The 25,248-nt window shown below is 46.7% G+C and overlaps 1 protein-coding gene across 7 annotated transcripts in view; it reads right to left on the reverse strand.

The window, feature by feature from the left end:
• The window catches only part of SLC8A1 (solute carrier family 8 member A1), a 344,689-nt gene that overhangs the window by 39,575 nt on the left and 279,866 nt on the right, over positions 1-25,248 (reverse strand). For 2 of the 7 annotated variants that reach the window (XM_034763897.1, XM_034763898.1), the window contains exons 3-7: positions 14,555-14,661; positions 8,792-8,812; positions 6,130-6,147; positions 5,999-6,031; positions 3,068-3,136 (exon numbers count right to left, since the gene is read on the reverse strand). In XM_034763897.1, coding sequence (XP_034619788.1) covers positions 3,068-3,136; positions 5,999-6,031; positions 6,130-6,147; positions 8,792-8,812; positions 14,555-14,661 — 248 coding nt within the window. The remainder of the gene's footprint in view (positions 1-3,067; positions 3,137-5,998; positions 6,032-6,129; positions 6,148-8,791; positions 8,813-14,554; positions 14,662-25,248) is intronic. The other 5 variants (XM_034763899.1, XM_034763901.1, XM_034763900.1 and 2 more) reach the window with 5 other exon arrangements.

Here is a 25,248-nt window from a genome sequence, read left to right on the forward strand (position 1 = left end):
CTGACCTTCAACATTGTTGGATGGGAAGGATTTAGTTTTAAACCCTACAAGTGTTAGGTTTAATAGTTTGGCAAAAAAAACCTGGATCTGGAACATTTCAGAGACGACTCTTTGCCTGGTGTAAATCAGCAAAACTTCACTGACTTCAGAGGAGATTGTCTATTCAACTTCAGTGGTGCTACACCAACTTACACCAGCTGGCCCTGAGTGGAGTTTCACCTGATAAACATCAACCCTCAGCATTTTCAATTTGTTTTTAGAAGCCGGAGGCTCTTTGGAAGACAGGCGTCAGATGCCTTTTGTCTTTTAAATTCGCTACTAAGACACCCAAGCAGCGCTTTCAGAAACGATTCATCCTGCCCCTTAATTCTGAGATGCCACCTGTCTCCTTGTGGTCTTAGCTCCTCCCTGTCCCCAGGAGCTGCTCCATATGTCGGTTTACCTTGCAGCTAAGCGCTGGCACACACAGTTGCTTATGCGGCTGCTGTCAAGGCCAATCTATTAGCCTACTTTAAAATAAACCCTTATTTCCAACCTTCATGGTACTTCTTGCCTTTATTATGATTCTTTGTGTGTATTGCACTAACACCCGCAGACCCCAGCTGAGATCAGGGCCCTGTTATGCTGGAAGCTGAACATATACATAGAAACGGCTTCGGTCTCCAAGTGCTTGCAATACAAATGGACAAATAGAAACAGAGGCACAGAAAGGAGAAGTGACTTGCTCAAGGTCACCCTGCAGCCTGCTCACTGCCAGCCCCATGCCCTACCCCCTGGAGCAGGCTGTCACTCAAATAACCAGCCTTTAGGAAAAATATTCACAGCTATGGGTAATGTGCAGGACTGCATATTTACTTCCATCTTTTCCTGTCCTCACAGAACAGATTCCTCCCCCGTCCCCCCCAGCAAGAACCTCACCACTACAAAGTGGAATCTTCACTGTTCTGAAATGGGGATTGAACGTCCCTTGAACAACCCATGCTTTTAATTGTTGTGGTTTAAATTCTTGCAGATTCAAAATGGATAATTATTAATTGAAATGCCCTTGTCAGATTTTCATGACGCTCCAGAACACTGCTATGTGCAGGCAGGTTTGCAGTCTGGTGCATTTTAAGCTGCTTCAGTTTCCTGTCCCTTAGCCATCATTGTGGATCCACAGCTGGTGTAGACCTGCCTTGCTCTAAGGTCTACAATGCTGACATTGTCTTTAATGGAGCTATGTTGAGTTACACAAGCTAAGGATGTGGGCCTTGAAGTGTATACACACCGGCTGTGACTCTCCACTGCCTTGTACCTATGGCCAATCTGATCTATTAGCGCTTTACATCTACTTCGCCCTAATGTAAATATTGACATAAGGTGCAAGGCAGCGAAGAAGCATTGGCCCATTATCTTTTTAAGCGTATATAAGACACATGAGTTTGACTGATACCCACCTCAGCTGGATATATGCATTAGATACACCCATCCGTATGATGCACCCTTTACAAGGCGTGCGTGTCTCCAGGGGAACTTTGCAAATGATGCCTGTCCTGATAGCTACTTTATAAAGAAGACTGCTTTAATGGGTGGAGAGATGCTGTTGGGAAATGATATGGAGTGCAAGAGGGTCTGTTCTGGAAGGTGAGCAAGTGACACGCGGACAAGGGATCCAATATGAGACAGGTGAGGAAGGACGCAGCACATGGATACAGGAGCTGTCTGGGGAGGAATCCATCAGAGTCTGGGCAAGGTCTGCGTGGATTCCTGTCGCTAAACTATTATTCAGCATTTTAAAAAGCTAAAGAAGTTCCCAGGCAAATAACATCGTTAGCCTGGAGTGAAAGGTGAAAGAATCTATCACTTGCTTCAGCCAAACATTGCTTGGAGAATTGGCAGAAGAACCAATGCCCGTAAGTTGAAGCCAGACAAATTCAAATTAGAAATAAGGCCCAAATTTTTAACAGCGAGGGTGACTAACCACTGGAACAAAACACTAAGTGAAGAGATGGATTCACCATCTCTTGAAGTCTTCAAATCAAGTGTGGATGCCTTTCCAGAAGGCTTGCTTTAGTCAGTCCTAAGTCATTGGGCTCAATACAGGAGTAACTGATGGAATTCTTTGACTTGTGGTATACAGGAGGTCAGACTAGATCAGGGATGTACAAACTACGGCTCATGGGCCAGATCCGGCCCCTCAGGGCTTTGGATCCGGCCCACAGGATTGCCCCCCGTGGTGCCGTAGGCCCCCCACCGCTCTCAGAAGCGGCTGGCATCACTTCCCTGTGGCCCCCGGGCGGAGGGGGGGGAGGGCTCCGTGCATTGCCCTTGCCTCCAGGCACCACTCCCCACAGCTCCCATTGGCTGGGAACGGGGAACTGTGGCCAATGGGAGTTTCGGGGAAGGTAGCTGGAGGTGTGGCAAGGGCAGTGCACGGGGAGCCCTCGCCCTCGCCTCCCCCGCCCCGCAGGGGCCGCAGTGCTTCCTGGAGCGGCGTGGGGCCGGGGACAGGGCAGGCATGCAGGGAGCCTGCCCTGGCCCTGGTGTGCACCACTGCCACCCCGGAGCCCAAACCCCTCCTACACCCCGTCCCCCAACTCCCTGCCCTAAGCCCCCTCCTGCACCCCAGCCCCCTGCCCTGAGCCCCCTCCCACAGTCCGCACCCCAACCCCATGCCCTGAGCCCCTTCATACACACTGCACTCCTCCCGAACCCCAACCCCCTGCCCTGCATACAATTTCCTCACCCAGATTTGGCCCTCGGCCCAAAAAGTTTGCCCACCCCTGGACTAGTTGATCTAGTGGTCCCTTTGTGCCTGAACATTTATCAATCTGTGATCCCTGCTCAGTCTCCCCAAGAAGTCAAATGAAGATGCTGAAGTCACTTAGGCCAACTCCACCCAAGCACAGAATTCCACTGGCACACAGCTCATTGCAGACCTTGGTACTGAAACTCTGTATTACCTGAATATAGTATAAAAGAGAAGTGCATTAAAACAAATGACTAGTGTCAGTACATGAACACTCAAAAGCTACTAGCTTCGTGTTAATTAAATTGTGGTCCTAGACAACCAAGTCAAAATGAATACCTTGAATGCTGATTACAGTAGAAGGAATTGGATGTTCTCTAGCATGGACCTTCCTGAAGACAGGTTTGCCTAACAAAGTGATGGGCAGAAGATGAGTGGATGGATCACAGTGACTCGGTGATGTTAGTGAACTCTATTTCTATTTCACACAAGGTTATTGTTTTTAAATCCCCATTGCAGACACTCTTGTCTGCTCTCCTGCACTGATGGGAAAAAGCAGAGCCAGAGAGAAGTGATCCAAGAGTTTACCCTCATAGCCATGGTGGCAAGCTATGGACATCTATTTCCAGCACAGTTGGCCAAGTTCAATCTCAGTTACACTGGAAAAATGTTGAAAATTGTATGTGGTGTTATTTAATTTTTTTTAACTGTCCCAATTTGGGGCTGGCTCCTCAGAGTCTGATGCTGCGTGTGCTTTTCAGACAAGCGATCAGGGAGATCAGAGCTCCGTGAAGTACCTTGTTAGCTAAAAATAGTTTCCCATTGTCTGAGCTTGGCCCTCTGAACCCCTCCTCATGCAGAGTCACAGTCATTATTGCGCTCTGCTAGTACTAAGGGGGAGACTGATGGCTCCTCTTCTCTAATGCAGAGCTAACACCCGAGCAACACTTGCAAGGTGTACATTAACCAAGGAGGCATGTATGTCTGCTCCCCTGTTGGACAAGTGCAGAGATTTGGTACCACATGCATGGCTCACATACAACCCTGTGAATACACCGGCATGCTTGTCTAATTATTTGTTGCTATTCTTACGCTTACTGAGCCCAATTCTCCACTGCCCCTTGAAGCCTTGCTGGCAGCACAAATGGTCTGTGAAGGCAGCAAATCTCCATGCTGGGGAATACCCCAGCATAGGGTCTTCCCTGGAGGGCACAGAGCTGCCACAACTGGTCTTTTCTCCCAGCCCCTAGCACAGACAGTTGCTGGGGAAGAGAACATGGCTGAAGTGCCATGGTACTCCAGCTACTCTCAGATGATACCGTGGCTCTATGGTGTTGTTGCCACCAAGGGTAAATTAGAGCAGATGTGGGGCTGTTGTAATTTAAGCTGATGTCTGGACAGGCCATTGGACAGCCCAGAACATAGGGAGGTGCAAAGGTGGCATGATGTCCCTAGTCCTATGCCAGGCGCTGGCAGGATGGAGAAGGAGTATCTTTAGTGCAGTGATGGTTCCCTAGTTCATGTAACTCGGTTTGCAGGAACTCATCTGAACATGCTTTCATATATGGCTGGCATTTCTGATGAGCTAACAATCACACATTGAGACTGTACAGCCAAGAGCACATAGCCTGCTGCTCCCGAGCTGTACCACAGCAGCCGGACTCTGCCGTTCAAACCCCAGCAATGATCCGTGAGGAACCATTCCTGCCTCGCCCACTCCCTGAGGAGGGTGCCAGGATCCAGAACACCAGATGGGGAGGACTGATTTCTCAGGCGTCCTTGCAGAGCGGCATTTTAAACAGCGAAGCGTTTCTTGGCAGCATGCAGCCAAGTGGCTTTATTTCACAATCAGCTGTATCTGCAGCACTGATTGCCGACAGACTGACATTGGAATTACAGAAGATGATTGATTCTCTGTTTCTCACTGATCTCCATCTGATAAAAGGGAGGCAGACCCCCCAGCCCCAACTGTTCTTGCTGACAGAGAAATGTAGTTACATATCACCCTGTACCTGGGGACAGGGATCAAATCACCGTCTGTGGAGTTTGGCCATACCTCTCTGGGCAGGCAATGGTGTACTGGTGTCTTGTGCAGCGCCATGCACACTGCCTGCACTTGGGAATAACAATGCTGGCTCCAGCTACCCCCTCCTGTAGGGAAAACCCCTGGGAGGGGGAGGTCTAGCTACTCCCTGATCTGTAAGGGACATATGGGATTTGCAGGGCTGATTCTCAAACTATGTGGGAGCTCTCCAGGATTCACACGGACCCCAGGGATCAGCAAGAGGCCAGAGAAACCCGAGTGGAAGACCCATGCCTCCCTACTGCCTCTGCGTTCCCCCCTTCCCTGGCAGCATGACGGTGCCGCAAGAACTGCAGCCCATGGCATCCCAGGAGGGATCCCCCCCATGGGGCAGGGCTGCGGACACACGGCATGGGGGCCAGTCCTGCCGCAGAAATGGCTGACATCCCCTTCAGGAGAAGGTACCAGCAGGCCCCACATTTTGGTCCAGGCTTGCCTCTCCCCTACCCCTGATGGCTGTGAAGAGCATGGGTCAGACTGCACGCGGATTGAGGAAAGCCATTTAGGAGACTGGGGGGTTGTCGACACTGGAGCTGCAAAGAGTAACTCCCAGCGTAGTCTCCACATGGGCGAGCTCTGATCAAGCTACCGTGCTAAAAATAGCAGCGTAGCCCTGGAGGGCGCATGTGCTACAGTCTCCCCAGGCACAAGCCTCTCTGAAAGCCTAGGTGCATCCTTGGACAGCTACCCCCTCCCGCCACCACAGCTACACTGCTAGTCAGCGCGCAGGTCTCCCTGAGCGGGAAACCTCCCCTTCCAGTTCCAGAGCAGACAGGCCCTGGGAGAAAATCCCCTGCGGCAGGCTCTGGGTATAGCAGCCAGAAGCTGGCCTGCACAGGTCACTGTGCAGGAGCATGCCGGCCTGGCGCAGAGTGCCAGAGTTCCCAGGGACTGTGTGGCTAAGCACCCCAAGGACAGCTGTCCTAATTCAGTGCAGCCTCTCAGGCTGCCCAGGCTGGGGTCCATTTCACCCCATTTGCCCTCCCTCCCCCAGGGCTGTGAGTTCCGCGCTGAGGCAGATTCTCCCTGGTACGTGCTGTAATCACTACAGCTAAAGGACGGGGATTACTGTGAAACACACGTGAGGTTAAGCTGGTGACAAGGACACATCACTCGCTGTTAGACGTGCCGTGTTAACATTAGCGGCTCGGAATAGGTGGCAAGGAAACTGAACAGCGCTTTCTTACCATTCAGAAGTTTCCCTCCATTAAAAAAACAAACAGGAAATAAAGGAAAAAAGAGCAGAATGAGCATCCGGCAGTTAACACCACAGAGAGGAACAATGGCACGGGGCAAGGAGGGAATCAGAAATCCATACCTGTTATTGTGAAGCCACCTAAACGAACCACAAAACAAAAAAAGAGAGAGAGAAAGAGAAAGCAGATTAGCATCTATTTTGCATCATCACAGTGACATTCATCTCGCAGCAGCCTCCCCCCAGAGCAGTGGCCCACACGCTCCTGCTACGATGTGAGCTGCAGAGGAACAGCTCACTACAACACCTGTCTCCCATTTCTAGCAGAGGTTGTCCCCTGCCTCGGGTCTGCATGGAGTGCCATGGTCTCCCCCAACCCATTCTGCTGGGCCTTGTGTAGTGCGCTGCACTCTGAATGAGGGGCTCTGAATGGGTGGGTGGGGGAGACTGGGCTGCAGGAGGCCAGGAGACAGCAGGACTATGGGGCGCATGCATGCCAGCCTCCCTCCCACCCCACATGGCTTAAGATAGCACCTCCTGGAACAATCTCTTTTCCACCCCCGAATCATGGGGACAGCTGCAGCCAGCTGCTCCCCCACCATCACTCGGGGGAAGGGGGTTTGCCCCCTGCTCAGTAGGCCCAGGGACCAGCCTCTCCCCCGCCCCCTGGCACTGTGGATCCCATGGAATCTGAAGGAGGCCAGCGCTAATCCTACAGAGGCCCTTTGCCTCCTCAGTAGCTGCTCAGTCCCCTCGAAATCCTAAATTAGTCCTGGAGGGCTCCATTGAAGAGACAGGAGAGCTCCAGATACATCTTCACAGGGCCAAGGGGTGGTTGGGAATGTGGTTTTCCCTGGCCCCTCCCTTGTACTACCCAGTCTCCCCCCATGTGCAGCAAGATCCTGGACTAGTGGAGAGCCTTCCGTAGGGTGCAGACCGGAGGCAGGGCTGGTGCTGTGGAGATGGCTAGCCCTCCTATCCACCCATAGAGGACCCCCTTGGGGTGTGGTTCGGGGCTGGGGCGGGACACGCCTCCTAGGTCCCCTATGGCAGGTTCTACCCTAGCAGTGGCCAATCTAACTCCAGTTTGGGAAGTGCAGATTCACTACAAAGCTGAGCTGTGCAAATCTCTTCCTTCCCTGCCAACCAGACATGAGAGAGAGGGCATTTCTAGGAGGCGACAGTGGCTAGAATCACACCGTGGAAAAGATCAAAAACCCTACAGCTACTATCCCTCCTCTCAACCCAGCCTGGCCAGAGCGCAGGGCTCAGTGTGGGAGACAGAGCAGAGGGAGGGATGCACAGAACTCAAAATGATGCAAGATCCTCTCATTAAGAGCAAGTTACTCTTCCTAGGGCCTAACCCCATGAGTCTTTATTTCTGCTGTGAGAACATTTTCAGCAATAAAAGCAGCAGTGGGGTGGGCGTGAGAGGACATGATGCACCAAATCCATGCTGCAGCTGGATAGCTTTAGGACTAAATGGAGGGCTATTCAAGAGGGATGGATACAATGCTGGGGAAGAGGAAAGCCCCTTCCACCACTATTTTCACCAAGCCCCTGAGTGCTCAGACATCCCTAGAAACATTCCCCATTTACCTAGAGCCGGGGCGAAGTTCTGCTCATACCAAGTTACTACTGTCCAGAGCAGCATTTTCTACAATGGTCCAGTGCTCACAGAAATGAGTGAGAGTCTTTCCATTGATTCCAATGAGAATTAGATAAGGCCCAGGCTTTGATTTTCCAAGGTAGTCTGCAGAATGCTTTAGCTTTGCTGGGACTCCCCTCCACACCCTCATTTTGTGTGTTTGTGTATCCTGCTTGGGATAGCTTTTATGCCAAATTTGGAGGCTGGTTTTGCAGTGTGCTCTAAGAAGGCAGCATGCCATGCCTCCCTCAAAACAGCATGCAGAGTTTTCTGAATATATGTAGTTAGGGTATGTCTACACTGGGAAGTTATAAGGAAGAGAGTTTAAAATGCTATAGCTGTTCTGGAATACTCCCCGTATGCGCACACTGATTCTTGAATAAGAGTGTGCACAGGGGGAGTGATTGTGGAATAGCTCTTGTGGTCAATTTCACCACAATAAGCCCTAAGTATTCTGGCCAGAGCACTGCCAGGTACTACAAACATTCTGTTTCTTATGCCTACGTAACAGGATATGAATTAGTTTGAACAGCTCAGTTCTGTTGTACATTTCTGAGACTCTTAGTGCTTTCCACATCTTTTTACTACAAATTAGCGCACAGTGTCCAGTGAAATCAACCTGAAGGCTAGTAGCAAACCCAAGGAGTTAGTTGTATTGAATATATCCACTAGTGGCCAGAGTCCGATACCATTGCTCCCATTCAGTAGCGTCTAACGCCCTAATAACCCCATTGGGATTACTTGTGGAGCTACTCACTGCACTTAAGGGTGACAGACTCTGACCCTAAATATGCTTGTTGTCTGGGATTTCCAAAGGAGCTAACTGCCCAAATCCCAGTGAAATGCTGTTCCTAACCCCCTTAGGCTCCCTTGTCATTGTAATTAATGCCACTTTCAATTATGATTTTAGCCACTGTCCCTCCTTTAACACAAATGTTCATGTCTCAGCTAACAATTTTTGGAGCATATACTCAAAGAAGAACATGATCTCAATTACCTGGGCTTAGTAAAATGGTATTAACAACCTTAAGAGAGATTCTTGTGAGCAAAAAGAAAAGTCAAACAAAATCATCATTTCCACCAATATACGGACACACTGGGAAAATGGAAAAGAAATACAAGAAATGCAGTGCTTACCAAGCTCATTCAACAACAGAGCTGTGAAGGAGACAGACAGAGAGACAAACACAGAAGAAGAAAAGTAAATGAATAATGAAATTAAAAGGAACATCCACAGAAAGACTCCAGCTCCCAGGCCCAGACAATGAAAACCTGTGAAGTTTCAGGATACCATTGGTAACCCAGAAAAGAGCATTGAAAATAATGGAACAGAAACATTTCATGAGCGTGGGCTGTGAATTAAAAGAAAAAAAAATAATGTCACATATAGCAATATGGTATAAAAGACAAACTTTAAAAAAATTCATTTCCCCCCTTTGGGCCATGTATTCATGGAGCGTCCAACGACATCAATGGCAATACCACCACAGATCGAGGAAATAATATGTCCCAAAATATGGATGTAAGGGCTGTTTGCTGGATTCTTTTACTTCCTTTAATAGTCTAAATGGAAAATAATAATTACATAATGGCCTGATTTCTACAGGGAACGTAGAATGAAAGAAGTACAGTTTGTGCTAGGGCTTGACTCACGAAATATAATACAGTATTTATCCTGTCATTTAGCAAAATGACAGTTTAAGCCCTGATAAAAAATAACTATCATTTAGCATTCAGGTAGCACTCTGGATCTTTGAAGAACTGAACACTCTAACTAATTACTTCTAGCAATACCCTGGAAAGGTAGTAAGATCAGGAAGTATTAACCCTTTTCAAAGGGAGGGAAACTGAAGCAGAGAAGATCAGGCCAATATTTTCAAAAGCAGCTGCTGATTTTACGTATTTTAATTTTTGGCACACCTAGGCCTGATTTCAGAAGCTGAGCTCACAGTATTACCAGCCCCAAGAGTTCAAAAATCATGTCAGTCCTCAAAAACTGGTTTAAAAATCATGAGATTTTAAAATGACTAATACATTTTTGGCTCTTTTTATTTACCTTCTGACTACTAAGACTTTATGGAGCCTTGGCTTCACATTTTCAAGCTTTCCCCTGCAACCATGAGAGCTAGAAACTTACTTTTTATAAACCAAAAGCTGAGAGTCTCATGTCATCACAGGACTCCAGCAGTGAGAGCTTTAAAAACCCTCCAAATAATCCAAGATTCATGATAAAACCATGAGAGTGGACAATACTGCGCCCATGCAGTGCCGAATGAAATCAATGGATAGCTTTTAGTGTCAATGGTTAATTTTATTTTGGTGGTACAAAAACAATAGTAGGTGTCCCTAGCACTGCTAGTGATGCAAATCCCACTCACTGGGATTCTATTGCATTGCGCTAGTGTGTCAGATTTAATGGAATTTTCTGTGAGCTAATAATCACATAGGGCATCCATCTGTCAAGGAATGCAGGGGAGGAGGAAAAAGGTCCATGTGCAATGTTCTCTCTTGGGATAAATGCAGCCCCTCTGAGGAATCCATCTAGTTCTAGGTAATGGCAGCTTCTCTCCTCTCAGCGCGCTAGGCCAGAGAGGGAGCAGGGAGCCCAGTGCTCCCATGCAGGCGGCAGCCAGAAGGATTCAGCTATTGCTTGCCAGTATCTTGGAAGGTGTGTGTGTCTGTGTGTGTGCTCTCATGCCCAGCAGCACCAAATGTTACAAGACCTTGTCTCTGGGTGGAGCTGGGGTGTGGCCATAGTTCACCTTCCCCTGGGAACCCCAAGCATGTGGGGAGACTGGAGGAATAGAAAGTTGCACCTTGTCTAAAGGTTGCTGGCGAGCAACGGCTGGGCTCTCCCCAGTACTCCACAAGCACCATGGGGCAATTCACTGGTCCCTCTACGCGCAACTGGCATAAATTGGCTGGGGAATACTGCTTGGCAGATGCAGAGCTAGTGTATGGTGGATTCAGCTCCAAGCAAGCCGGCTCTGGCTGCCTTCTTATGCATGGCAGTGCCAATGCAACTAACCAACTAGGAAATGTTGCAAGACAGCATCAACCTAGTATGGGGCAGAGGTGTCTGGCTGGTCCCTGTGCTCTAAGACTGCCTGATGAATGCACCCACTGAGCACAAAATTGCACCCGTCCCTTTCCCCCTAGTTCTCCTATGAATACACTCTGAGAAAAATGTGCCTTTGAACAGGATTAGAAATGTACCCAGCTGTTAGAAAGGCCTGGATTTAGAGCCACTGAACAACTCACTGTGTGAACAAAAGTTAGTTTTTCCAAAGGCAGAATTGTTTGAGCCTGATAAAATCATGCATTTACTTGAGTAAAGATGAATCGGACTGAACTGAATTTCTTGTCTGTGTAATTTATTAAACTAATCCAGATTATTCTCCTCTTTCTTTTATATGAACTAGCTTAATATTTTTTTTAAATCAGACAGCTACCAGTGAATAGACATTTCCTATTCATTTTTCTGTAAGAAGGGTTTTTTTTTTTTGCCTACTGAGGGAAAAGGAACTAAAATAAATAGTATTGTGTTTCAGTCGAAATGCACCAACATTTGATATACATGAAGTCATCTTAGACCTCGATCCAACAAAGCACTTAAGCATACATGACACTAAGCATGTGAGTAGCCCCCTTGACTTAATCGGGACTACTCACATTTGACACACACGGCGCTGACCCACATTTGTGCTGAAGCCCATCTCTATCCAGGACGAAGTAGGCATTCACCCACGAAAGCTTATGCTCCAATACATCTGTTAGTCTTAAAGGTGCCACAGGACTCTCTGTTGCTTTTTACAGATCCAGACTAACATGGCTACCCTTCTGATTTCTATCCAGGACAGCACTTAAGGACACACTTAACTTTAAGCACATGCTTAAGTGCTGTCTTGAACAGGGCCATGCTTTCCTGAATCAAGGCCATGCTTACATGCTTTGCTGGATCGGGGGTAGTCAGCAAATGAGCGGATTTAGTCTATAAGAAGGGAAGCCTATTTATTTCTTTGGGGTGAAATCCCACAAGATGTGGGGAGCCCAAGCAATGCCCTCTGCACCACTGCTGTCCTGCACAGTGGTTGGGAGTGGGGCACAGGGTGGATGTGCTGGATGTAAGGACCCAGCATGCCCCGTGCAATGTAGAGGCAACTTTATGGTGGGACCTAACAGGCTAGCATGGAAGGGTCACTAATGAGTGCCAAGGCTGGATGGGGTTGGGGAAGGGCTATGAGATCTACATTTGTGTTATCCCTAGTCTCCAACTCCCCACCTAGAGGGAACAGGGGAGCTAACGCCACTATTCCAGCTGCCCCCTGTAAATTCCTATGGAGCTTCCACAAACACCAGTTTGCTAAGGCTCCCATTCAGCAAAGCAGATAACAATGTACCTAAGTCTTAGATTCAGAGATCTGAAGGTTGGAAGGGATCATTATGATCATCTAGACTGACCTCCTGTACAGCATGGGTGAGAGAACCTCGCCCAATGCTTTCTGCTTTCTCTTTGAGCTATAAAATCTCTTCTGGAAAGACACCCAGCCTTGATTTAAAGACGCCAAGTGACTCCATCCACCACATCCTCAGATAAATTGTTCCAAGAGTTAAGTACCCTCACTGTTAAAAATGTGCATTTTATTTCTAGTCTCCTTTGGTCTAGCTTCAGCTTCAAGCCATGGGAGCTTGCTATGCGTTTTTCTGCTAGATTAAAGAATCATCTATTATGAGAAATGTCTTCTCCCTATAGGTACTTGCAGACCATGATCAATCACCTCTTACCCAATCTGGGATAAACTAATCCTGGGACTCAAAAGTTAAACATGTGCTCGAGTGCTTTGCTAAATCAGGGCCTAAACGTATGATAATAATAATGTTATAATACAATCTGATGATTCCTAAGTAGAAGATATCATCTAGAAATTAAACAGGAAGTCAAAGAGACAAAATGTTGCTAACAATGTTTGGGTTGTTAAAAAAAATGTCTGTTATGTTGTGACTAATTATTCAGGATAATTATTTTATTGCTGTAATGTCCTAATTAGCCATCAATAATTCATTAAATGAGTTACATCCATTCAGTTTAAGTTATCTTTTTAAGAAAATAAATTGCTTAGAAAAATTAGCAGCCCCTTTTTTTTTTATGAATATGTTTGCAGTTGCTTTAGAGAAATGTTTTTATTTTGTGTGATGGAAACTGATTTCATCCTCCTTATGAGGATTTAGTGGGATGTCCATGTCACTGCACTTTCAGTGCATTTTACCTATTTACTTCCAGATTCACTGGGTGAAATCCTGACCACAGACATCCTACTGGAATTACCTGATTTTGAACTAACTTCAGACATCATTGTATGCTCATTACCAGTGTAAAAAGCTAAAAATGTTGTGCTAAGAATGTGATTTTTATTTAAACAGAGGGTCTACTTTATCTCTTGCTAAAAATGATGCAATTGTCTTTTTAATTAAAAAAGAGACTGTTTTCTCCTAGATTAAAAGAATATTTGTATATGAGATTTCAGTGCTGTATATTTTGAATACACAACTGAAATGTCTTTGTTTCTGATACTGTTGCAATAGCAATTGACAGTTTAGGATTCACACACTGTCTTCCCACATTGCATGTGCTGGAATCTCAGACCCACTCTAGTGTTTGTGATCACTTTGTGGGAGCTAGATGCTGCCATAAACTCTTGGCTGACAGCACCAATGCAGTATGTGTGAGCTTGTCCCTCTCTAGCTAGCATGGAGAGGATATGAACCCCTAGTGATTTATTCACAGGATTGTTTTCATTTACTGCCTCACAAGTGGGAGCAGTTCACAGATGAACACTTGACAAAAAAGGTCAGTTTGTATTTAGTCCCAACCCTGCTTCAGTGGGAGCTAGTCAGTGGGACCAGAGTTACACCTGCCAAACAATAAACAAGGTAAAGTTGCTAAGCTTGAGAGGAGATATGGCAAAATATTTGGAAGCCAAGTGCGAGGAGAGAGCAAGTGTGAGAGTAGGGAGACAGAGAGAGAGCAGACTACAATTTCTCGAGAGTTTGTCTGGGTTTACTCTCACACCTTTCATTCCTCTTCGTAGCCATATTGGTTCCTCAAGCACAAGGTAGAAACTGCACTCTTTCTCATATTCCTCACGGTCAAGTATTTTAAGGGTAATGAATTTCCTGTGGGAACACAAGACAAAGGCAAAACAAATGGTTGGCGTCACACACTCATGCTTTAAGTTCAACCAGGCGAGATGGTTACCGAGATGATATGAAGGGAGGAGCACATCTGCCTCAGTTACTTATGTAAAAGAGCAGAAAGTCCATCACTGCACCTAGGCTGTTTCGTTCTGAAAAAAGAGCCAATCCACAAATTTAACTCTGAAATGAAGTAGATAGGTTTACATTGTGGGGAGCTATTGTTCATGCACCACATAAGCGTTAGATGGAAAAGGAAATCCAAACACCAGAGGGTTTGGTTGCTTTGCTTGCAGCCAATCTGTATCTGGATTCTATTTGTAGTTCTGTGCCAAGTATCTGAGCCGTAAAAGCAGGTGGACTGGTTTTGCTTTTAAGTAACAGCAGCACCCCAGCAACTTATGAAGGGCCAGATCCTTGACTGGTGTCAGCCGTCATTACTCCCTTGAAATAAATGGAGCTATGCTGATCTACGCCAGCTGATAATCAGGCCCAGAATGTCTGAATTTAAGTATGGAAAACTGAAATTGGAGTCCAAAGTGCAAACAAAGGTTCTCAGCTCCAGGCCCTAGTGACTTGACTCCTGCTCTTTGACATAGATAGAGGAAGGCATGTTTTAGATTGCATGTATTGGAAAGTGCCAGGCATCCATGAGTGATCAGGACATGTGCACGCAGGCTGGGCTCAGCCTCAGAGCAGATCCCCCACCTTTCTTCTCACTCATCTCCACCAGACGGGGCTCCCCAATCTCAAGGTAGAAGGTCTTGTTTTTCTCATACTCCTCATCATCAATTATTTTGACTGATATCGTTTTGCTGAAACAGAGAAGAATAGATATTCAAGAGTAAGGGGGGAAAGGGACAGTAAAGAAAAGGAGAAACAAGAGGGAGGACAGAAACGTCAAAAGGAGGTTAGTTTGGGCAAAGACTCATCAAGTAATTATCTCAGGGGGCAGCCACACAGCATCCCACAGCATTCTACAATAATGCTCAGGTATAACACTGAAATGCACCCTGGGAACTATGGGGCTGAGGTCACATCTGGGATAAGTAGGGGCAAACTCCATGGGCTGGTATGGAATTAACTCCTCTGGCCCTGGCTGCATTTGGCCTGTGTTCTTCACATGCTGCATCTCTGGATCTTCATGATATGTGAAATATATGTGGTCGTTGCCACAGTAACCCTCCCTGGGGAATGGAGGAGATTGCCCCTGAGCCACGTCCCCAAGGAGGAGGAGAGGTGAAGCACATGGAATCCTGCACAAGGATGCCAGGGTCCCTCTCTCACTGATTAACAGGGTCTCGAGTTAATCCATCCCAATCAAAGCCGAGGAAAGTGGAGAATGAGCAGCAGGCTCATCAGAGTGTGAGACAGAAAAGCAGAAGCCCTGAGAAGATGGAAGGGATCTTTCATCTGAAAGCCCTGCTCTGGGCTCTATATAGAATGTGTGTGCATGTATGCACACAGTTCACACATGCACTACTAACGTTTCAGCCACTTCAAGGGTGTCTACATTGACATGGAATTGAAACACGCCTGGTAGGACAGCAGCCCTGAGGTCCCATCCTTTCTGCCTTCCATGGGCCCTAAATCCAATGGGGAGTGCTGGCTGGGGCTTCTTGGCTTTTACTCTGATGGGCCAGCTTGGACATGTGCTCGCTCACATCTGGAATTCATACAGGACAGAGGTATTTCCACAGAGAGTGACCAGTCTATGGCCCTTTAAAAACCAGCACAGTTCCCAGCCTCACATTCCCCTGAGAGCCTGCCCCATTAGTCCACCCACCCTCTTGTGGGCCTTGCCAGTGTCACCGGGCGATCTGGTGGGCACTTTGGTCTCTGGCTCTTGCTGGATCATTGTGATCATCACTGTGCACAAGCGTGGGTTGAGGCCTGAAATCTTCACTCAGTAGAAATGGCTGCCATAGACCATGGGAGCTTTGCTTAAATACAAACGGAATAAAAACTGAGGGCCCCACGCTGCTCCCTCCAGGGCCCCATTCTCCTCACTCCAGGCCCTGCAGAAGGAGAGGCGTTCCATCTCTGCAGTCTGCCCCTGATCCAGGGCCGGCTCCAGGGTTTTGGCTGCCCCAAGCAGCCAAAACCAAAAAAAAAAAAAAAAAAAAGCCACGATCGCGATCTGCGGCGGCAATTTGGCGGGAGGTCCTTCACTCCCAGGCGGAGTGAGGGACCGTCCGCTGAATACCTGGAACTGCCGCCCCAAGCACCTGCTTGAGAAGCTGGTGCCTGGAGCCGGCCCTGCCCTGATCCTCTCAAACCTGCGGGCTCCATGGAGTCCCACTCTCCAGAGCTGGGAGGGATGGCTGAGGAGAGTGAAGCTGTTTGGGCCCCAGCCTGTGGGGAACATGTGAGGCTTGCATTAGTTTGCACTTTGTACCCCTCTCTCTGTGTGGGGTACATCCCTTTAGGGAATAGTCTGTGATATCCCCTGGACGTGTAGCTCTATAGCGATCAGGAAGAACCAAAACCTCTCCTCAACTGCAGATCCCAGCAGCTCTGAAGGGATCTGAGTTCAAGGAGGTGATATTCAGGTTTATCCTCTGGGAGCAAACCATGCTCTTCCAACAGAAAAGCTTGGAAGCAAGGTCCCCACCAGCTGAGGCTCGCAGAATTCTCTTTTGTAGGTAGGGGAGAGAATAGGCCCTGAATAAGGACGTTGGGATTTGGCCCAACATGCATGGCCATCGTGGCCCTTGAGGCCAGACTCAGAACTGTCAGGACGCCACAGGCCAAACCCCCTTTGACATGTGAGCCCCGAATCTTCTGACCCCATCCCCTCCCCTCAAATCCCACTCTTGGGAAAGGCGTGCTACCCCCTGACTCTCACAGTGAAAAGCCATTACCGAGAGAGACAACTGCAGCCAACCACTCTTCACAAGAGCGATGATCTGTTTGAAATAACCTTTATAAAGGGCTAAAACCATTGTCGGCAGCCAAGGATCTCTTCTGGAGACGTGGGACATTTACCTGTAGAACAGTCACTTAACCTACTTCCATCCTTTGCCTCTGTCGTTATGTACTCAATGCTTTGTGACAAGCCTGCATTAGCGTGGGCTCTTACAGCCTCGGCTCACGGGTCTGCCACTGCTCTCCCATTATTTTTAAGTGGTGCATTTTGCTGTGGTTGCCATATTAGGTTGGCGTGTAATGCTCAGAGAGCTTGGGGCAGCCTAGGTCCCTTAGTAACGATGGGACTCTGTGGCCTCACTACAAAAAGCCACAGGCTCCGGCTGACATTTGAAACTCAAAACAAACAAATAAATCACTCACCCCCTTGAAGCTAACAGAGAATGTTTAAACTAACCAGCCAAACAAATGAAAACGGCAGCTTCTCACAGACACATGCATATGACAATGGTCAGCCATTCAAGTCTGATTTTAAAGATGTCTCTCTTGAAGCTAGTAGTTTATAGGTTTCCATATGATGCTAGATATGACCTTTCACACTCTGGGAATTCAAATGAGATAGATTCTTTCTGAAGGCTAAGGCAGGAGGAAGTGGAGAAAGCATCAATGGTGGTAGGCTATTTTTTTTAAAGCAATACATTCGTTTTTCAAACCAAAATTATTTTGATTACATTTTTCTCAAGGGCCTTAATGTGGAAATTGTCCTATACGTCCACATTCTTATCCAGCCTAGCCACTTAAGACTATTTGTCTGTTATTACTGAATTTACTGTTCTAGCAATAAGATGAGTATGAAGGCTTGGAAAAGGGGTAGGCAACCTATGGCAGGCGTGCCGAAGGCGGCATGCAAGCTGATTTTCAGTGGCACTCACACTGCCTGGGTCCTGGCCACCGCTCCAGGGGCTCTGCATTTTAATTTAAATGAAGTTTCTTAACATTTTTTAAAAACCTTATTTACTTCACATACAACAATACTTTAGTTCTATATTATAGTCTTATAGAAAGAGATCTTCTAAAAACGTTAAAATGTATTACTGGTAAGCGAAACCTTAAATCAGAGTGAATAAATGAAGACTCGGCACACCGCTTCTGAAAGGTTGCGACCCCTGGCTTAGAACATGCCTAGAGCACAGCTAGAGAACCAATAAACTAACATCAAAACCTGGCACCTTCTTACTGGAGGCCTTGGCCACTTCCCAGAGTTTTGTTTTCTAATGCACCTAATACAGTGCAAAGTAGGTGACAGAGTAAGTTCACATGAAAAAACAATGGAATGGAAAAGATTCATTAACACTGTCCTCGCAGAAGTCCCCCAATGATGCTGTTACACACAGGCCTTTTTCTGAGTGTGGGGGCCTGCAGCAAATCTGAAGAAATGTTCTGCGGTTAGTTTCGTGCAGGGCTGTATTTACACCTTATGCGCCACTAGGCAAAGCATCTTCAGCGCCCCCCCTCCCGCCCCGCCTACAGCTGACCTTCACGTTTTCCATAAAAAATGAAACTTTTAACCCACTTTTAGGCACCCCAAGAACACTGGTGCCCCATGGCACGTGCCTACTGTGCCCAATTGGAAATCTGGCACTGGTTTTGTGATGTCATTTCTTGGGGGGGAGCTATGGCAAGCAGTGAAGGAGTCTGCTTTCTGTCTGAGTGTTTGTCTACACTACGAAGAGAGACCTGCGGCAGTGCGTATCAGAGCCCGCATCAACTGAATTGGGCTCACAGGGCTTGCGTTGCAGGGCTAAAAATAGCAGTGTAGACCTTCGGGTGCAGGTTGGAGCCCGGGCTCTGAAATTCTGAGAGAGGGTTGAATCTCAGAGCCCAGGCTCCATCCTGATGGGTCAGAACAAAATGTGTAAATAAGTAACAAAATAATTGTGTCATCACAAAGGTTCCTTATTTATTGCCTGCATCCAGCCCCCTTAGTCCATTCCTAGTCCACTCCAGCTTCTTTCAAACTTTGTTGGCTAAACCAACTTTCCAGCTGCTTTTCTTGTGTCGCCTTTCGCTAAGCTTGTCTTCTCTTTGAAAGCTTGTCTTCTCCTTTCTCATTCTTCATCTCTTATGTACTCTCCATAGGCAGCCTGGTGCAGGTTAGAGCAGCCCTGAGGCTGCTCTAATGTATGCTAAGGGATCAATCGCTCCCCCACAACAGGTCCCAGGATTGAGGCACACAAAGGCAGCATAAAGCCACCCCTCAGGTCCAGTGGAACTTGGCTGGACCTGGGAATTAGGACCAAATCAGAGATCAGTTATGTATTCTGGCTTTCTGCCCTTGTTTTAGATTTGAGTGCTCGGTACTGCAACCTAAAACTCTCTGCTAAACTGATTGGCATTAGATTCCTTGCTTTTCATAACTTAGTACAAACACCACAAATCACTAAGCAGAACAACAGGTATGATTTCTTGCACGATTTGATATAGTCAAAAGTCCATTAAGTTTGTCCTTCATGCTTATAACGACATCAATAACTGTGCAAGTGATGGCTGAAAAAAACAAAACAAAAGAACGCAGCCTGGCTCAGCCTAACCATATTTTCTAAGGAATATTTGTATTAACTTCTTCCATGTATAATCATCGCTGCAATCATTTTTATGCACAGATGAAACAGTTACCAAACATGGAGCAGATTTTGCTTTGCATTGATGTGGTAACTAAAATTGTTTTAGATGAAAAAAGGAATGGAGGATATGAAAAAGTTCTTGGCAAAGCCACACAAAAAACCCTGATGGACTTAACATAATGACAATTTCAAAATCATTACTAAAGTAATCAATAATTTTCCTGACAGCACTCATTAAAATGCATACTGATTCCTCTGTGTCTGCATAGAATGGCTGTTCTTAGAGAACATAATTAAAAAAGCTACATTTATCAATGTCAAGTGTAACATGCAGGCCAGTGCAGGGAATCTCACTCTACACTTACAAATCACAGAGTAAGAAAAAACATAAGACACCTGATTTTCAGAGGTACTGAGGACTTACAGTTTCCACTGATTTGGGGCTGTGAGCACTCAGTACTTCTGAAAATCAGGCCCATATTTGTCCAAACAGTGCTCAGAAAGTGTATATTCTCCATCAAAGAGGCACCTATGCCCTGACCCTGCAGGCAGGCCTCTCTGCTTGAGCAGAGTCCCACTGACATCAATGGAGGCTGGCTGCACGATCAGCATCCCAGACCCAGTCACAGCAGGTATCAACAGGTGGCACTGTTACACATAGTTTTCCAAGTTCTTTTGTCAGAGAGTGTGAACGAATGGTCAGTCCTGGATAGCCATGCGATGTGCTGTTGCTAGTTTGTTACGTGAGATTCTGGGGAGAGGGGCCAGAAGGAGAGTTTGGTCTCTGATTAGAGTCAATTCTTGAGGCAAAGTTGTCCCTGAGTAGGGTGACCAATGTCCCATTTTTAAAGAGACAGTCCCCTTTTTTGGGACTTTTTCTTATATAGGTGCCTATTGCCTCCCATCCCCTGTCCCGTTTTTTTACAGTTGCTATCTGGTCACCCGATCCCTGGGAAGCAGGTATTGGTGTTGAGGTGAGAAGGGCTTGCCCTGCATGCTATTTGACTACCTCTGTTCCAGGTACATGTGCAATTAAAATAAGTTACATTTAGAAGACTCCCAGACTCTGCATCACGGATGTCTCCTCTACTGGGAACCCATCCTATAAGGCCCCAGACATCTGCTACTGCTTGGCAGAGGGGCACCCATGCAATGAAGAGGAAGCATGTAAGAGGTTGATTGAGGCCCTGTCTACATGGTGTGATTGCATTGGTGCATAAGCTGCCCTGCACAAGAGTAAGATGGGGCATGCAGTGGTGGAAAATACACTGTTAGATTACCAAGGTTAGTGGCATTGCTTTGCAGTGAGTCTACAATAAGGGTTTACTATAGCAACAGATTTACACTGGTGCCGATTTCTCCAGGTCAAACAAGCCCTTGGGTCTATTGTCTTTTTTTTGTTTTAAACAGAAAGGCACTTATTGCTTTTATACGATTTTCTTAGCTCAAAATATAAACTGTGTAGGGAGACTGTGTGGCTTAGTCGTCATAGCCAGATGCTGGGGCTTAGGACACCTAGATTAGGCTCTGAGAGTGACTTGGTTTGTGAAAAGAGCAGTGTGAATTTCTTATTCTACGGCAGGCTATAGGATATTCCAGTCTAAGGCTTCCTCGATCCCTCCTATTGAAGCTGTCCTACTTTGTATGAGCTATTCATTGTGGGAGGGGCTTGAATTTGGGTCTCCCACATCTGAGGTGAATATTCTAACCACCAGGCTACAGGGGTGTTGGGACTCAGATTACAGGCCCCTGCCTGGGACTGAAGCCCTTGGGCTTCGGCTTTGGGCCTCTCCCCCCGCTTACATGGGGCTCGGGCTGGCTCAGGCTTCGGTCCCCCTTCCTGGGGTCATGTAGTAATTTTTATTGTCGAAAGGGGGTCGCGATGCAATGAAGTTTGAGAAGCCATGATCTTGTCTGACCTGCTGTACAGCACAGGCCAGAGAACTGCCCCACAATAATTCCTAGAGCAGATCTTTTAGAAAAAGTATCCTATCTTGATTTAAAAATGGTCAGTGATGGAGAACCCACCATGACCCTTGGTAAATTGTTCCAATGGTTAAGATTCTCACCATTAAAAATGTATGCCTTATTTTCAGTCTGAATTTGTCTAATTTCAACTTCCAGCCATTGGATCACGTTATACCTTTCTCTGCTAGATGCTTTATCAGTGAAAAGTACTAATATCACAACCCTGCAGTGAGGTCTGCATAATGGTTAATTCCACAAGTTCATTCATCAGTTTTAAATCAGACTCTCTGTTACTGGTGGCTCAGAGATCCCTTCAACATATTACACAATATCACTTATTTAAAATGAAAGTGAAAGTGACAATGTGCATCGTTCAAGTAAAATGTAACCGTGATAGAAAAAGTCTGCAATGCATAACATTTTCTTATTAACAGAGCTAGCACCAAAGGCATGGGGTGGAAATATGTCTCCCGGCGACTGTGGACTGTTAATTAGAATCAGAATGAGGAAGCTAAGAGTAATACAGTATTTCTAACTTTGCAATTTTTTCCCAAACATTTCTTGAGGGGAAAAAAATATTTTCTAAGCTTTAAAAATGAGCTTCCAAAATAGACAGTGTTAATTTTTCTTCTAGGTAGAAGAACATGCCCAGCGTACCCAGCTGCCTAGAATTAATCAACAGCCCATGCCCAACTCATATTCCATTCAATACTTGGGGAATGCTATTTGTCAGTCCTGAAAATGCCTCCTCTAAAGAGCAGTGTATCGGGAATAAACGAACAGCTAGCCCCAGATCTTCAGCTGGGGTAAAATGGCTTAGCGCCATTGAAGTCAATGGAGCTATGCTGATTTACAGTAGCTGAGGACTTGACCCTCCGCCCGTAGGTGAGATATTCCCCATTCTAAGTACAGAGTACAATGGTTTGGACTGACAATACGTTCTCAGTGCTAAAATAGTAGAGAAAATGGTTATATTACACCAGTGCTTATTCTGTAATGAAAGAGGTGCCGGGGCTCAAAGCAATTTTTTTACATTCATAACTGATGCAGCAAGCGCAGAGGTGCCGGGGCTCTGAACTGCCGAGCGCAGAGGTGCCGGGGCTCTGAACTGCCGAGCGCAGAGGTGCCGGGGCTCTGAACTGCCGAGCGCAGAGGTGCCGGGGCTCTGAACTGCCGAGCGCAGAGGTGCCAGGCTCTGAACTGCCGAGCCTGCAGCTGCTGGAGTTCAGCTCTGGCACAAGTTAAGCCCTGCACTACATCCGATGTGGAAATGACATCACATGGGAAGCCAGTGCCATGATGCTGCAGTAATTCTTAATACATGACAATCTGGAGCATAAAGAGGATGCTTAAGAATAAATCCTTGGTATGCAGAGCAACACATAAGCAGTGCACAGAACTTACCATGGTCCCTTAAAAGGCCGTGGTTTCTGCTAGCAAGTTAAACAACTTATTAATGATCTGGCAGTAAGTTAGACACTGCAAAAATTCTAACACCTTTTTAGACTGCACCTTATTGAGTCATGATTGAATTATAGAGAGAAAGCAGTCCAAAGCAGTGCGCCTTATTCCATTAGTACTTTAAGTTGAAAGCAGTAAAAACAATTTGTCTCCTTCCCCTGCAGCCCTCTGGCATGCTGCAGAGTGGATGGAGACACTCTTTCATTTAAATGCAGAAGTGCAGTAAAGCACATGTGAGCAAAAGCAAAGAAGGGCGGGGCTACACTGACTCATTTCACTCCGTATGTAGTGATTTGTACTCTTAAGTAAATGTGTGCTGGCTGTTTAACACAGCCAGTGGTGACACCGAGAACAGCTCTACCTAAGAGCTATTGCTGCAGCCTGTTGCAATCGGATGGAAATGGTCACGACCATCTCACAATAGCCTTAACAACACTGCTGTACACAGTGTAGCAGGAATCTCCTAGGGGAAAATTCATAGATTCAAGGACTGGAAGGGACCTTGAGAGGTCATCGAGTCCAGTCCCCTGCCCTCATGGCAGGGGACTGGACTCTGCTTATTAATCTGCTTATTAAAGCTAGGTGAAGCAGCTGAGAGCCACAGTAGCTGTATGGCAGAAACTGTGGTTGCCAGAAATCTTCATGTTCCTAATAGAGATTTGCACCAGCTGTGTGTTGCACACCCAACAGTGCCAAAGTATTTCACAAAGCAGGTAGGGTCTACTCCAAAGCGGACACTTTTGACTCCTGCCATCTCTCATCTGTCTGACACTACAATTGTGCCAGTTAGTCCAACCCTGGATATAAAACAGTTGATGTGCAACAGGTAACAGAGGCAAAGCTGCTAGGGCAGTGGCTCTCAAACTTTTGTACTGCTGACACCTTTCACACAGCAAGCCTCTGAGTGCGACCCCCCCCTAGAAATTAAAAACACTTTTTAATATATTTAACACCATTATAAATGCTGGAGGCAAAGCAGGATTTAGGGTTGGAGGCTGACAGCTCGCAACCCCCCCCATGTAATAACCTCACGACCCCGAGAAGGGTCCCGACCCCCAGTTTGAGAACCCCTGTGCCAGGGGAATGGATGGACGGGTCTGGCAACGAAAAAGGCACAAAGCAAATATTACTGAGTCAGCACATCAGCCTGGCATTCCCTGCAGGATGCATCTTCCGCTCCTTATACCTCCCTCTTTAAGTCAAGTTCACACGGCACAGGTATGATCTGGCACTTCTAAAGCCCTGTAAAACCCTGGTAAAATGTACCCAGTCTCCTCCCGTCAATGTGAAAAGCTCCACAAAGACTCTCCAAACCTGAAGGATTCCAGCTTTTCCCCAGACCAGACAAACAAAATGTTTACACAAAGAAGAGACCTGTATTGCCAACTCAAACCTCCAAAAATCACGAGTCAGGCTCCCAAAATCATGAGAGGAGATTAAAAATCATGTGATTTAAAAAACATAATACAAGTTGTGCTCTTTTTATTTGCTTTCTGGTTTCAGAGCCTTTGGGGTGTACTCTGGTCACATTTTCCAGGTTTCCTCCATAAGCATGAAACTTGCATTTTTTTTTTTTTTTTTTTTTTTTTTTAAGTAAGCTGACGTTCTCCCCTACCACCTACCTCGAGGAGCTGGGGCTTTAAGAAAGACACCAATTTCATGAGTTTTGTCAGTGTAGACACTCTCAAACTCTGAAATATTTTCCTCATCTCTTGGGAAAGCTCTCCCTGCTGAGTGGCTAAACAGTGAGAGGAGTTTGATAACCATGCTCAAACATCACATCCATACACTGCTTTGTCCCAAATGTTGCATCTGCCCTATAGATTCTGGTGCATGTGACTGCACTGCACATATATCTGTGCCTGCCCCAGGGACCGTATTGCATGTGGGTCTAAATGACTGCAACACAGATCTCTGTTCAGATCACTTTTATAGCTTGATCTGCTAGGGTTCATTGCTTCCATGGTCCATTCATGCGAGACTCAGAAGCCTGTGTCTGAATGAAGCAGCACCGTGTGCCTGGACTGTCAATTGGCATGTCTTTTTATCCCTCTTGGAAGCAATGTTATTGTGTCAGGGTTTTCTCAGGCACTCTTGTACTTGGGGTCAGTTTGGGTTTGGCACCTGTGACGGAGCAGGGAGCAGGGCAGATTTGACCTGGGAATGTTGCAGGGGGATTGCAGTGAGGAGGGGCGACTTCCCTTGAAGGAAGCTACCTGAGCTGTAACCTGAGCCAGGAACGGGGGTGGGGAGAATTAACACCTTCTGCCCGGGAGACTGAACAAAGGAGAGGAGCAGCGGGAGGAGTTGGGAGTTTAGTTTCGGTTGGGGCTGGGTGGTGCAACGCAGGGAACCCCAAGCTGGGGTCTAAGCTCCCTGAACCTCCCAGAGGGACCTAATTGAGGGGGTCTGGTCGTACCTACACGCTCTGCTTGAGACTGTGTTCCTGTCCTTAAATAAACCTTCTGCTTTACTGGCTGG

Source organism: Trachemys scripta, chromosome 3 (assembly GCF_013100865.1).
Source record: "Trachemys scripta elegans isolate TJP31775 chromosome 3, CAS_Tse_1.0, whole genome shotgun sequence".
In the NCBI taxonomy this organism is placed as follows: Eukaryota; Metazoa; Chordata; order Testudines; family Emydidae; genus Trachemys; species Trachemys scripta.